This window comes from Carcharhinus amblyrhynchos, chromosome 17, assembly GCF_965287045.1.
Source record: "Carcharhinus amblyrhynchos chromosome 17, sCarAmb.v2.hapA, whole genome shotgun sequence".
In the NCBI taxonomy this organism is placed as follows: domain Eukaryota; kingdom Metazoa; phylum Chordata; class Chondrichthyes; order Carcharhiniformes; family Carcharhinidae; genus Carcharhinus; species Carcharhinus amblyrhynchos.
In genome coordinates, this window is record NC_137340.1 from 15,987,724 (window position 1) to 16,002,043 (window position 14,320).

Sequence of the window (14,320 nt, forward strand, 5' to 3'; positions counted from 1 at the left end):
GGTCCATTCAAAAATTTGATAATAGCAGGGAAGAAGCTGTTCTTGAGTCGGTTGGTTTGTGACCTCAGACTTTTGTATCTTTTTCCTGACAGCAGAAGGTGGAAGAGAGAATGTGCCGGGTGCGTGGGATCCTGGGTTATACTGCTACCTTTCTGAGGCAGTGGGCAGTGTAGACAGAGTCAATGGTTGGGAGGCTGGTTTACGTGATGGACTGGGTTTCATTCGTGACCATTTGTAGTTTCTTACGGTATTAATTAGAGCAGGAGCCATTCCAAGCTGTGATACAACCAGAAAGAATGCTTTCTACCGTTCAGCTGTAAAAATTAGTGAGCATCGTAGCGGACATGCCAAATTTCCTTAGCCTCCTGAGAAAGTAGAGATGATGGTGAGCTGTCTTAACTATAGCTTCAGTGTGGAGGGACTAGGACAAGTGATCTGGACACCAAGAAACTTGAAGCTCTTGTATATTTCCACTTCATCTCCATTAATGTAGACAGGGGCATGTTCTCCACTACGCTCCTGAAAAGGATGACTATCTCTTTCATTTTACTGGCATTGGGGAGGAGATTTTTATCATTGCACCATTTTGCCAGATTCTCTATCTCTTTCCTGTACACTGCCTCATTATTGTTTGAGATCTGACCCACTGGAGTGGTGTCACCAGCAAACTTGAAAATAGAGTTGGAGTAGAATTTGTCCAGTCAGAGGTGTATGAGGAGTATATTAAGGAGCTGAGGACACAGCCATGCGGAGCACTGTTGAGGATAATTGTGAAGGAGGTGTTGTGGCCTATTCTGATTGATCGCGATCTGTGTGTTAGGAAGTCTAGGACCCAGTCGCAGAGGGAGGAGCCGAGCCTCAGGGTACAGAGTGTGGAGATGAGATTTGTTGGGATAATGGTGTTGAAGGCTGAGCTGTAGTCAATAAATAGGGGGCTCCAATTTAATGAACAAACAAAAAAAATGTTTAGAAATAAACTCAGGGGTACATTGAACTTGATAAACCTTTTGTTCCAGGGTACCTTTGCTTGCACAAATTAAAGTCAGCATGCAGATAACATCACTTTAACAAATATGTCTCTGGTGCAAAGTGCAAGAACATTTCAGTGTATGGCACTGACCCAGTTTCCAACAAGTCTCAACAAACATCGGTGACCATAGCACAGCCAAGGGCTGTCAACGTCGAAGCCAATCATTTGTGGAATCGGAGATTGTGCAAGGAAAAGGCAAGGTAAATGGTTATAAAAACAAGTATTCAAACCGCCCCAAACATTTGGGCAGCATCTGCGCTCTGTCAAAAGAGCGGACGCCCTCCCTCCCCATTCCTTTGCTGATGGTTGCCAGATGTGAACTGGGCAAACTGCGGTGCTTCAGCACTATCTGGAGAAGCAGCCCTTCGTTCAGCAATGCCGCTTCCCTTTGACAGTCTCTCATCCCGTTAACTGAGTGTGAAAAATATCAGCATTCAGTATGTGTGTGTGTGGAGGATGGGTTGCTCCTGGATAGACTATCAGCACGCAGTTATGTAACTGGAGAATAGTGTCTCTGTCAATGATTTACATTCCAAAGCTGTTTTTTTTCTGATTTTCGGGTAGAGGGGGAGGGGAGAGTGGATTACGAAAGATACATGACACGGGATGGGAGTCGGTGGGGGTGTGGGGGGGAAGGTAGTAATCGGTGTATATATAGGTGTGGGGAAGCTAAGCAAACTGTTCGGAAGAGCTGCCTATAGCATTTTATTCACAATTGTATGAAAGGTAATGTCCTCTCTTGATTGAGACCTGAATCCAAGTGAATTGAGATTTGGATCAGACAGTAAGCACGAAATGGATTTGGAGGGTTAAAGAGGTCAGTGGCAGGCCAGCAGCTGAAGCAGGGCTGCCTACAGTCCAGGGGCAGAGGGGAAGGATTTGTCTCCTTGCATTGAATGTATGTCTTTTATGGTAGAAAGTCTGAAGGTGATGACACAGTGCAAGCTCTTGTAGGAATGCATAATACTTCATTCCTATCCATTATAGAAGTAACAATATTGCATAAGAATTTTTGTAGCGGATTGGTAAAGCCCTTTTGAGGCATTTTCACTAATTAATTAATGTTCCAGATAAATTAGACACTCTATCAAAACTGCAATATTATTTAAATTTGTGAAAAAGGTAAAGGTGTCCTTTTTCTCTGTAGCATTAAGTTAATATAACATTGCCACAATGATGCCTGGAGTTAATGTGTGTCCTTGTATTTACTGTATGTCCTGTTTTATGGTAGAGAGTCTGAAGGAGGATGGTACAGTGCAAGTTCTTGGGGCTCCTGGCAGTGGTCCTCTTTTCCGTTTCCCCTTGTTTCGCCAAGCCCGACTGCGTGGTGAACAACTTCCAAGTGAAAGTAAACTTTAACAGGACCAAGGTGAGTATTTCTGGCGCTGCGCTGTTCTTGAGAGAAGAAGATGAGCTGCCCTATAGCTGACCCCGGAGCCCTTTCTCTTCCAGTATATAGGAAAGTGGTATGCCTTCGCCAAGAAGGACCCGGTAGGCATCTTTCTGGAGAGTAACATCCACGCCGAGTTCAAGATTGAGAACCAGACGATGACCGCCAAAGCGACTGGACTGGTTACCTTACTGCCGTAAGTACTTTTGTCCCGCAAGCCAGCCGGTACTCTCCAATATTTAACACCTCACCCGCACACACACGCACTCTCTATTCTAACTCTGGGCTTCTTTTCTCAATGCAGCGACTGGATAGTGTGCGCCGAAATGATGGGGACTTTCAACGACACAGAGGACCCCGCCAAGTTCAAACTGAAGTACTGGGGAGCAGCCGAGCACCTCCAGAAAGGCAGTGAGTGAAAAAATAAAAGCTGCTGGCTGGGCTACAGCAACTCAGCGTTTCAATCGCTGGCCTCCTTCGGTCTTCTAAATCCATGATGTGGAGATGCTGTTGTTGGGCTGGGGTGGGCACAGTGAGAAGTCTCACAACACCGGGTTAAAGTCCGACAGGTTTATTAAATCCACGTCCTCCTTTTGTTTTGATGAGGGTCTGGTTGCTGATTTTAAAGTAACTCTTGCGTTTCGAGTGACAGCACAAACAGCTCTTTCCAAAGCCAACTTCAGTTGGGTAAGAATGGATCTGGCCCAGATAAATTGGAATCAAAGATTAACAGGCAAAAATGTAACTAGACAATGGGCTATCTTGAAAGATATAGTTTAGGTACAGCTGAGGTACACTGCACGAAGGGGGGAAGGTAGAGCAAATAACAAAATCCAGAGCTCCCTGAATAATGAAAGGGATAGAAATTAAATAGTAACAGAGAGAAACAGTAGTGAGCTGCCTTCTTGAACTGCTGCAGTCATTGTAGGTACACTCAGAGTGGTGATAGGAAGGAAATTCGAGGATTTTGACATAGTGCTGGAATTGTTCCTGGTTAGTATAGTGTGGGACTTGGAGGGGAGCTTGCAGGTGGCGGTGTTCCTATGCATCTGCTGTCCATGCCATTCTCGGTGGTAGAAGTTGCAGGTTTGGAAGGTGCTGTTGAAGGAGCTTTGGTGAGTTGCTGAACACATCTTGTAAATGATACACATGGCTACCACTGAGTGTGGGTGATGGAGGGAGTGAATGTTTGTCAACAGGGTGTCAACCGAATGGACTGCTCTTTCCAGGATGGTGTCTGGAGTGTTGTTGGAGTGGCGCTCATCAAGGCCAGTGAGGAGTATTCCATCACACTCCTGACTTGCGCCTTGTAGATGGTGGACAAGTTTTGGGGAGTCAGGTGAATTACTTGCTGTAGAATTCCCAGCCTCTGATCTATTCTTATAGCTACAGTATTTATACATCTGCGAGTCTGGATCTGCGCAGACCCGGTGGGCAGGTCATGTCATCCGTATGTCAGACGACCGCATACCCAAACAGCTCCTTTTTGGGGAACTCTCTGCTGGAAGACGCTCGCATGGAGGGCAGAAGAAATGTTTCAAAGACAAACTCAAGGCCTCCCTGAAGTCACTTGACATTGACACGACCACCTGGGAAAAGCTAGCACAAAACCACCCTACCTGGCGCTGTCTCATCCACAAAGGCTGTCAAGCTCACGAAGCAAGGTGTATTGCTGAAGCACAACTTAAGCACGAGCTGCGCAAGTCCAGAGCCACCAGCGCAACAACTACAGTGTCTACACAAGTCTGTCCAATATGTGCCAGGACATTCTGTGCCTGAATTGGCCTGATCAGTCATCACACCGCGACCAGCCTCAAAATGACTAATTGTGTCGAGGTCCTCATCGAAGACAATAGGCGAACAACAACAATTTATACATCTGGTCCAGTTCAGTTTCTGGTCAATGGTAACCCCCAAGATGTTGATAGTGGGGGATTCAGCAATGGTAATGCCATTGATTGTCAAGGCAAGATGTTTTGATTCTTCTTTGTTGGAGATGGCCATTGCCTGGCACTGTGAGGCATGATATTAAAGTTTAAAATTTATTTATTAGTCATAAGTAAGGCTTACATTAACATTGCAATGAAGTTACTGTGAAATTCCACTAGTTGTTTGTCACTTATTAGCCCGAGCTTGAATAATGTCCAGTTCTTGCTACATTTGAGCATGGACTGCTTCAGTATCCGAGGAGTCGTGAATGGTGCTGAAAATCTGTAAATATACCCACTTCTGATTTTATGATGAACAGAAGGTCATCGATGAAGCAGCTGAAGATGAACTGGCCGATAACACGACCCTGAAGAACTCCCTCAGCGATGTTCTGGGACTGAGATAATTGACTTCCAACAAACATGACCACCTTCCATTGTACTGGGTATGACTTCAACCAGTGAAGAATTTTCTCCCTGATTCCCATTGACTTCAGTTTAGCAAGGCCTCCTTGATGCCACACTCAGTCAAATGCTACTTTGATATCAAGGGCAGTCACTCACACCTCACCTCTTGAGTTCAGCTCTTTTGTCCATGTTTGAACCAAGGCTGAATGGCCTTGGCAGAACCCAAACAGTGAGAAAGCTATTATTGATCATATGGCATCCTGTGCTTCAACAAAAACAAAGTCAATATGTTAAACTAATATAAAACACTAGTTTTACATCCAGTTCTGGGGACCACACTTCAGGAAGGATGTGAAGACATTAGCAAGAGTGCAGAAATGATTCACTAGAATAGTTCCAGGGATGAGGAACTTCAGTTACGAAGAAAGTTTGGAGAAGTTAAGTCCATTTTCCTTGGAGAAGGGAGTGTTGACAGGAGATTTGATGGACATGTTGAAAAATCGTGAAAGGTCTGGACAGAGTAGATAGGGACAAATTGTTCCTATTTGTAGAACCAGAGGACATTGATTTAAATTGATTGGCAAAAGAGACAACCATGACAAGAGGAAAAGCAAATTCACCCAGCAAATGGTTGGGATCTGGAATGCAGTGTTTGAGACTGTGGTGGTGGCAGCTTAACTGGGGCTTTCCAAAGGGAATTGGATCATTATCTGGAAATGAATTATTTGCAGAGCAGAGGGGGGTGGCACTAGGTGATTTCTAAAATTAATTTTGGGGATGTGGGCATCGCTGGCTAGATCAGCATGTATTGCCCATCCCTAATTGCCTTTCAGACGGCTGCGGTGAGCTGTCTTCTTGAATCGCTGTAGTCTCTGAGGTATAGGTGCACCCACAGTGCTGTTAGGAAGGGAGTTCCGAGATTTTGACCCAGTGAGAATGAAGGAATGGAAAAATATTTCCAAGTCAGGGTGCTGAGTGACTTAGAGGGGAACCTTAAGTGGTGGTGTTCCCATGTATCTCTGCCCTTGTCCTTGGTGGTTGTAATGGTCGTGCATTTGGACAGTGCTCCTAAGGAACCTTGGTGAGTTCCTGCAGTGAATCTTGTAGATAATACACATGGCTGCCACTGTTCATTGGTGGTGGAGGGATTGAATGTTTGTGGAAGGGGCAGCAATCAAGCGGGCTGCTTTGACCTGGATGGTGTTGAGCTTCTTCAGCATTGTTGGAGCTGCACTCATCCAAGTAAGTGGAGAGTGTTCTATCACACTTCTGACTCGTGCCTTGTAGATGATGGACAGGCTTTGGCAGGTCAGGAGGTGAGTTACTTGCCTCAGCCTTTGACCTGCTCTGGGAGTGACAGTATTTATATGACCAGTCCAGTTCAGCTTCTGGTCAATGATTACTTCCAAGATGTTGATACTGGGGGATTCAGTGATGGTAATGTCACTGAATGTCAAGGGGCGATGGTTAGATCCTCTCTTGTTGGGGATAAGTTATTGCCTGGCATCTGTGGTGGTGTGAATGTTACTTACCACTTGTCAGTCCAAGCCTTGATATTGTCCAGATCTTGCTGCATTTGGACATGAACTGCTTCAGTATCTGAAATGGCACAGTGGTTAGCACTGCTGTCTCACTGCTCCAGGGATACTGGTTTGATTCCGGTTTGAGTGACTGAGTGGAGTTTGTACGTTCTCCCTGTGTTTGCATGGGTCCATTCCGTCTGTGGTGGTATTACCAACTTGCTGCTGGGGATGAACATTGAAGTTCCCAATCCATAGTACAATGAGGACTCACAGGGCAACTACCTCCCAAAAGTATACCACTGTGTCACCACCTCTGCTGGGTCTGTCCTGCCTCTGAGACAGGACATACCCAGGAATAGTGATGATGGTGTCTGGGATGTTATCTGTAAGGAATGGGAAATTATATGTAAACCAATGCATCAATTATCTCATTAGCTATTTCTTTCAAGACCTGAGAGTGAAGTCCATCTGGACCTAGGGATTTGTCAGCCCGCAGACCTAACAAATTGCTCAAAACCACTTCCCTGGTGATTGTCATTTTCCTGGGTTCCTCCATTCCTCCCATTTCCTGATTTACAGCTATTTCTGGGATGTTACTTGTGTCCTCAATAGGACAGATTGATGCAAAGTAACAACTTCATGCACTATAGCCTTACTTTCCATTATCTATTCCCCAGACGCACTTTCTATGGGACCAATGCTAACCTTGTTCACTCTTTTCTTATTTAAATATCTGAAGAAAATCATACTAACCATCTGAAAGACGTGCTGGTTAGATGCATTGGCCATGCTAAATTCTCCCGAACATGTGCTGGAGCGTGGCAACTAGGGGAATTTCACGGCAACTTCATTGCAGTGTTAATATAAGCCTAATTGTGACAATAATAAATAAACTTTAAAATAAACTTTGAATTTATATTACTAGCTAGCTTTCTTTCATATTCTAGTTTTTCACTCCTTATTAATGTTCTCGTCTTTCTTTGGTGCTGTTGATATTCTTTTCAGTCTTCTGACCTGGCACGCACTTTTGCACAAATGTATGTTTTTTCTTTAAGTAATACTATCTTTAAATTTTTATACTTAATCATAGATGATGGGCCCTTCCATTGGAATTCTCCCGTCTCATTGAAATATGTTTATTCTGTTTATTCCAAAATATCCCTTTAAATGTCTGCCACTGAACCTGAGTTAATCTATCCCTTAATCACATTTGTCAGTTCACTTTAGCTAGCTATGTAGTTACAGTTAGGGGGCCCCTCCCACAAGTGATTTATAGCCTTTATCATTTCTCATCTCAGCCCTAGCTGTTTCGACATACTGGTTTCCTGAACTTGGATTTCCTGAACTATCCCTCTCTAATACTATCATTAACTAACAGAGCCACCCCTCCACCTCTTCTCAACTTCCTGTCTTTCCTAAATGTCACATAACCTTCAACATTCAGGTTCCAATCTATGTCACCCTGTAGCCATGTCTCTATAATGATGATCAGATCATACTTACTAATTCGTATCAATTCAATTGCACTATCAATTCAACTGTTTCCTTTTGAAAGCTAGGTTTATTTAGATACAGAGCCTTTAGTCTTGTCCTTTAGTACTTTTGTAGCATCTAATCTTATCTGCTGAATTACCGTTAGGTTTGTACTTTCTGTCCCTTCCTGTCACAGTCTGGTTATCATTTGACATATTAGCACCTTTCTCTCTTGCCTTGTCTTTGGTATTCCACATCTTCCCAAATTTGATCCCTTGTCCCCACTATTTAGTGAGGCCATGTCGTTGAGTGTATTTCAGACAGAGATAGATAATTTTTGATTGGTAAAGGGATCAAGGTTATGGGGAAAAGATGGGATAATAGACTTGAGAAATGTATCAGCCATGATTGAATGGCAGAGCAGACTTGATGGGCTGAATGGCCTAATTCTGCTCCTATACTTTATGGTCTAAGATCAAAGATGCAAGGAGGCCAGAATTGTCGTAGCGCAGTAACATTGGAAGGTGGCAGGATTCAGGAGGTTACAGAGATGGGAAGGGGTTAGGCCAATGACAGACTTAAAAACAAAGATGAAAAGTTTAAACTTGAAGTATTGCCAGACCACGAGCTAACGTAGGCCAGCAAGCGCAGGGGTCGAAGGCTAAACGAGGTCTCAGCAGTCAGACAGCTGGAATAATCAATCACTTAGGTAAATATCACAGTCTGAGTTACATTGTTATTCATTAGGATATAAAAAAATTGCTTTGCAATTTGTTCCTTCCTTTCAGATGACAATCACTGGATTATCGACACAGATTATGATAACTACTCCATCACATATACATGTCGAAAGCTGAATGACAATGGAACTTGTGCAGACAGTTACTCATTTGTATTCTCGCGGGATCCTAAAGGACTGACCTCTGACGCACAGCGCATTGTCCGAAAGTGGCAGGATCACCTCTGTCTGGCGTACCAATACAGGCGTGTTGCTCAAACAGGTAAGTGCACTAGAATTCTACAGTCATCTTTGAAAGAAACATTGTGCCTGGTCCCACACTCCCTTTGTTTGTAACACTGTCAGTTCTTCATTGTCAAGAGTCTGTACAAATCTCTTTTAAAATTATTTACAAAGCTGACTCCCACTACCTACTCAGAGAACATTCCAGATCTCAACAATTCTCTGAGTGAAAACATTTCTTCTCGTAGCTCCTGTAAATTCTTTCAGTGATTTTGAATTCATGGTCACTAGTTATTGATTCACTCTCCTGAGGGAATGATTAATTTTCTCTTATTTACTTCATCAAATCACCAATAGGCCATCTCTTAATCTCCGCTACTCCAAGGAGAACAGTCCTAACTTTTCCAACCTCCCATCACAACTGAAGTTCCTCACCTCTGGTAACATCCTGGCAAACCTCTCCACGATTATTGCTGATACATTTCCAATTTGAGTGTTGTTGAGAAAAGAGACATGCTATCAAAGTTTTTTTGTCTTGCACTCATCAGGACATATTCACAAGAGTATTAAATCTTGAAGGGAGCACCAATTTATACTGCATGAGAAGAAGCTGCTGATTGGTTGGAAAGTGGACTCTGATTGGTAGAGGCTTTGCCATGGAGAATATACCAGGGAACAGTTAACTGCCAAGCTTTGTTTAAATTCAAACCAGGCAGATCAACTCTGATTGGTCAAGACATTTCCTGGGGGAATGCACCAGGAAATGGCTGTTCCACCAAGTTTTAGTTTAGTTATAAAAGGCGTACACACATTCTTTCTGTTTGCAAAAGGCTAGATCCTGTGAGTAGCTTCCAGCACAAGTAAATGAACCACTCTACAAGTTCGACTGCTAGTCCTAAATTGATTATCAGTGTAATTCATAGTGACATGTTGGACTCTGTGTACTGAGTTTTGCAAACAGGAGCTAGTTGATTATGGTCCGTACTTTGCCTATTTTAAATGGAACAGGGATATGCGGTATTTTTTCCAGAAGTGTGGTGCCTAGAATTGTCCACAATACCCCAACTAAGGCATAACCAGTGATTTATAAATTTCTAGCACAGACAGTCACCCAAGACTGGAATTGAACCGGGGTCCCTGGCACTATGAGGGAACAGTGCCAATCACTGATCTACTTGTGGCCTTATTCTACCTACCCCCAATAATCATTGACTTTGTTGTTAGTTGTGAACCCATCTACCTCTGCCTTAAAAGTATTCAATCACCCTGCCTCCTCTGCTTTCTGCGGAAGGGAGTTCCAAAGATTTGTGACCATCTGAAAGAAAAAACTTCCTCTCATCCCTGACTTAAGTGGGGGATCCCCTACGTTTAAACTGACCTTTTAAAAAAGGTCAAATTTCACTAACTTCATTGTGGTGTTAATGTAAGCCTACTTGTTCCAGTCTCTCTCACACAGAGGGAAACATCCTCTCAGCCTGTCCACTCCATCAAATCCTCTCTGAATCTTCCATGTTTCAATGAGATCACCTCTCAATCCTCTGTATCCTCAAATGGATACAGGCCCAGCATATCCAACCTTTCCTTGTCAGATGACCCCCTATCCCAGGTACCAGTTGAGTGACCCTTCTCTGAATTGTTTCAAACGCATTTTGTATCCTTCCTTAAATAAGGAGACCAAAACTGTACACAGTATTCTAGATGAGGTCTCACCAACTCTCTCGACAACGATGACAAAACATCCCTTCTTTTATATTCCATTTCCTTTGCAATAAACATCAATATTTCATCCTGTCTTATGATCTTCTTTCTACCTCTTGAAATCTGGCCATAGGACTTCAATGCTTTTTATACCAGTGTCACTGATTCAAATACAAATACGGGCCAAACTTTCACCACCCCGCCTGCCCCAGAATTCGGAGTGGGCAAGGGCTGGAGTATGGAAAGGTCCTCAAGTGGGATTTTACAGTTTCAGGACCAGTGAGACTGTATTGTTTTATGTTCCTTGCTAGTTTAACTTCACAGTTCCTAATTGGTTTTTTGACATCTCCCATAATCTTTTCTATTCTCTCTCATCATTCACCCCTCTGCTCTCTATAATAATTAATGTTTGCCTTTTCCAAACCCTTAATTGTTTATCTGCCTTTATTCATAGAATTCCACTTCTTATTTGTTCACTCTTTCCTTGCAGTAACTTTTGTTTTTTAAATGTTTCCCATTAACCTTCAACATCACTGTTGCCACTTTGTCTTCCTGTTTTATTTTCTCCAGTTCTTTTCTCAGCCCCTCAATCTACTGCCCTGGCTTGTGTCATACGTGTGTACTTCTCTATGGTCATGGAAAGCGTACTATATTATGGTCACTATTGCCTAGATGCTCCCTACTTTTATTTCTCTACTTTGGTTCCCATTGCTAGATACAATAGTAACGTAACATAGGTTTATTTATAGTCACAAGTAGGCTTACATTAATACCACAATGAAGTTACTGTGAAATTTGACCTTTTAAGCTTTTTATAATTGGGATTGAAGACATATACATGTACATATTGTAAGAATTCCAGTCTCATTTCCCCCTTACCTCTTCAGGATAGCTGAAATCCTCCATGTTTTTTACTGAATTCCCTAATTTATCTACATATTTTTTCCTCCAACTCCCTTCCATTATTAGCTAATCTGTAGACTAGTCCGATTAGTGTGACTAATCCTTTACTATATTTTAGCTCTATCCACATGGATTCTAATTTTACTTTGTTGGAAGCTGTCTCTGTTATATTTTATTGATATTATGTTCCCCCGATAAATACAGTGATTCTATGTCTCCCGTTTTCCCCTCTACTTTTTCCAAATATATAATATCTGCTCTGGATGATTCCCAGTTCTGATTTTTCTATAGTCATGTCTTGGTAAACCCTGTGCTGTCTGGTTGCTCCAAATGTATGATTGCCTCTGGCTCCCTGCTTTGTTATGGACACTGTGCGCAGACATTTTAACTCACTTATATTAGGATTTCCTTTCCCTTTGGGCGGGATTCTCTGGCTGCGCTCACCACGAGACTAGAAAGTCTTACCTGAGGTCAATGGACAAAGCCCTGCCTGCTTTGGATCCCATGGCGGGTGGGATGGGAAAATTCCACCCTTTATGTTGAATCATCTTTTTGAACTCCTCTTCCACAACCCTATTGATTGCAATGCCACCAATGTTTCTTCTCTCCTCGGCCCCTGGTTTGTTTACATTTAGACTGTTTATCGTTCTTATAGATCCTTCCCCTCCTCTTAGCAACGTAAGGTTTTTGCCACCTTCCCATTTACCCTTTCAACAAGGACACTGGTCCCATCTCGGTTCAGATAGAGCCCGTTCCATCAGTACAGCTCCTTCCTGTTCCAGAGCTGGTAACAGTATACCATGAAAATGAAGCACTGTTTCCCACACCAGCCACACTTTCATTCTCCTGATCTATCTGCTCCTGTGGCAGTTTGCACATGACTCATACATAATCCAAGTTAATATGCTTGAGGTGCTGCTTTTTAATTTAGAATTTAGCTGCTGATACTCTTTCAGCTCTCTCTCCTCCCTCACTTTCCCTTTCCCTTGTCTCCCACTGTCTCCCTCTCTGCTTTTCCACTGTCTCCCACTGTCTTTCTTCTCTGACTGTCCCCCACTGTCTCTCTTCTCTCACTGTCCCCCACTGTCTGTCTCTGCTCTCTGTCTCTCTATTCTCTTTCACTGTCTCCCACTGTCTGTCTCTCTCCTGTCTCTCTCTCTGTCGTCTTCCATTGTCTCTTTCTTCTCTCCCACTGTATCCCATTGTCTGCCTCTCCTCTCATTCTGTTTCTTTTCTTTCACTGTCTCTCTCGCCTCTCTAATTCTCCCTTTCTCCTCTCCCACAGATTCTCCCTCCTCTCTCTCATTCGTTGGAATTTTACCATTCCACCTGCCACAGGACTCGGAGCAGGCAGTGGCGGGGGATGGTGGGGGGGGAGGTCCCTTGACCTCTGGCTGGATTTTAGGGTTTTGGGTCGAGCAAGGCCATAAATTCCCACCCACTCTCTCTCTCTCGTCTCACCACCACCTCCCCCCCTCACTGTTCCTCTGTCCTCTCGCTCTCCCTCTTCCACACTCTCTCTGTGCTCTCACTCTCCCTCCCTCTCCTCTCTCACTCTCTCTCCTATCCTTTCTTAGTCTTCTCACTCTCTCTTTCCACTCTCTCTCAAATCTCACTAGCTCTTTCTTGTCTCTCTCTCTCTCTGTCTATCTCTCTTTCTCGCTCACCCCTCTCACTCTCTTCTCTCACTTGCTTTCTCTGCTATTTCACTCTCTCTCCCTCTCTCAGTCTTCCTTTGCACTCTCACTTCTTTCTCACTCTATCTATCCACTCTCATTTCACCCTCTCTTCTCTCTCCTTTCTCACTGACTGTCTCTCTCTCTCTCTTCTCTCTGACTCTGTCACTGACTCTCTCTCTTTGCCTCTCACTGATTCTCTCTCACTGGCTCTTGCTGACCCTGTCTCTGATTTTCTTTCTGACTTTCTCTGTAACTCTCTCCTCTCAATCTGTCTTTTTCCTTTCTTTCTGACTTTCTCTCACCGACTCTCTCTCTTTCTCTCTGTCTCTTTCTCACTGGCTCTCTCTGATTTTCTCTCTGTCTGACCCTGTCTCTGTCTGACATTCTCTCTCTGACTCTCGACCAATCTCACTGAATCTCAACTCTCTCTCTCTGACTCTTTCATCTCTGACTCGCTCTCTCTTTCTCTGAACCTCTCTCTCTCTGACTTTCTCTTTCTCACTGACTCTCTCCAACTCCCTCTCTCTCTGATTCTCTCCTCTCTCTCTGATACTCTCCTTTCTCTCTCTGACTCTCAACTCTCTCTCTGACTTTTGCTCTCCCTCTCTGACTCTCCCTCTCTAACTGACTGTCTCTTCTCTCTCTGGCTCTCTCCTATCTCCCTCTCTCTCTCTCTCTCTCTCTTCTCCCTCTCTGATTCTCTCCTCTCTCAGACTGTCTCTGATTTTCTCTCTCTGATTCTCTCCTTGACTCTCCTCTCTCTGACTCTCTCTCTCTCCCGCTCCCTCTCTGACTCTCTCTCCCTCTCCCTCTCTGACTCTCTCTCTCTGACTCTCTCGCTCTCTCTCTGACTCTTTCTTCTCTCTGATTCTCTCCTCTCTCCCTGACTCTTTCTATGACTGTCTCTCTGACTCTCTCCTTTCTCTCTGACTCCCTCTCTCTCTCTCTCTCTGGCTCTCTCCTCTCTCCACTCTCTCTGTGACTCTCTCTGTCTCTCTCTCTCCCTATGACTGTCTCTCTCCTCTCTCTCTGTGACTCTCTCTGTCTCCACTCTCTCTCTGACTCTCTCCTCTCTGATCCGTTCTCTGACTGTCTATCTGTGATTCAGTTTTATTTGTGAATACTTTGACATTGGTATGAGATATACAGAAGTATGAAAATGCTAAACATTCATGTCTCTGTGACATTGTCTACCCTCATGAGGTTTAGATGCAAACTTTGCTTTTGTCACTAAGGCTGCGGGTGTAACGATTCCCTCTGAAAAAATGTAGATCCACGTGGGGAAATCCAGTGAATTGTAACAGCTCCAAAACTTGAGGTCACTCAG

The 14,320-nt window shown here is 43.7% G+C and overlaps 1 protein-coding gene across 5 annotated transcripts in view; it reads left to right on the top strand.

Annotated features, from left to right (window-relative positions):
* Positions 1–14,320, top strand: part of rbp4 (retinol binding protein 4, plasma) — a 40,727-nt gene that overhangs the window by 21,166 nt on the left and 5,241 nt on the right. For 2 of the 5 annotated variants that reach the window (XM_080205544.1, XM_080205545.1), the window contains 4 exons: positions 2,262–2,399; positions 2,483–2,616; positions 2,725–2,831; positions 8,541–8,753. In XM_080205544.1, the coding sequence (XP_080061670.1) occupies positions 2,277–2,399; positions 2,483–2,616; positions 2,725–2,831; positions 8,541–8,753 (577 nt within the window). In that variant the 5' untranslated portion in view covers positions 2,262–2,276. Of the gene's footprint in view, positions 1–1,672; positions 1,757–1,789; positions 1,981–2,045; positions 2,153–2,261; positions 2,400–2,482; positions 2,617–2,724; positions 2,832–8,540; positions 8,754–14,320 lie in introns of those variants that run through there. The other 3 variants (XM_080205543.1, XM_080205546.1, XM_080205547.1) reach the window with 3 other exon arrangements.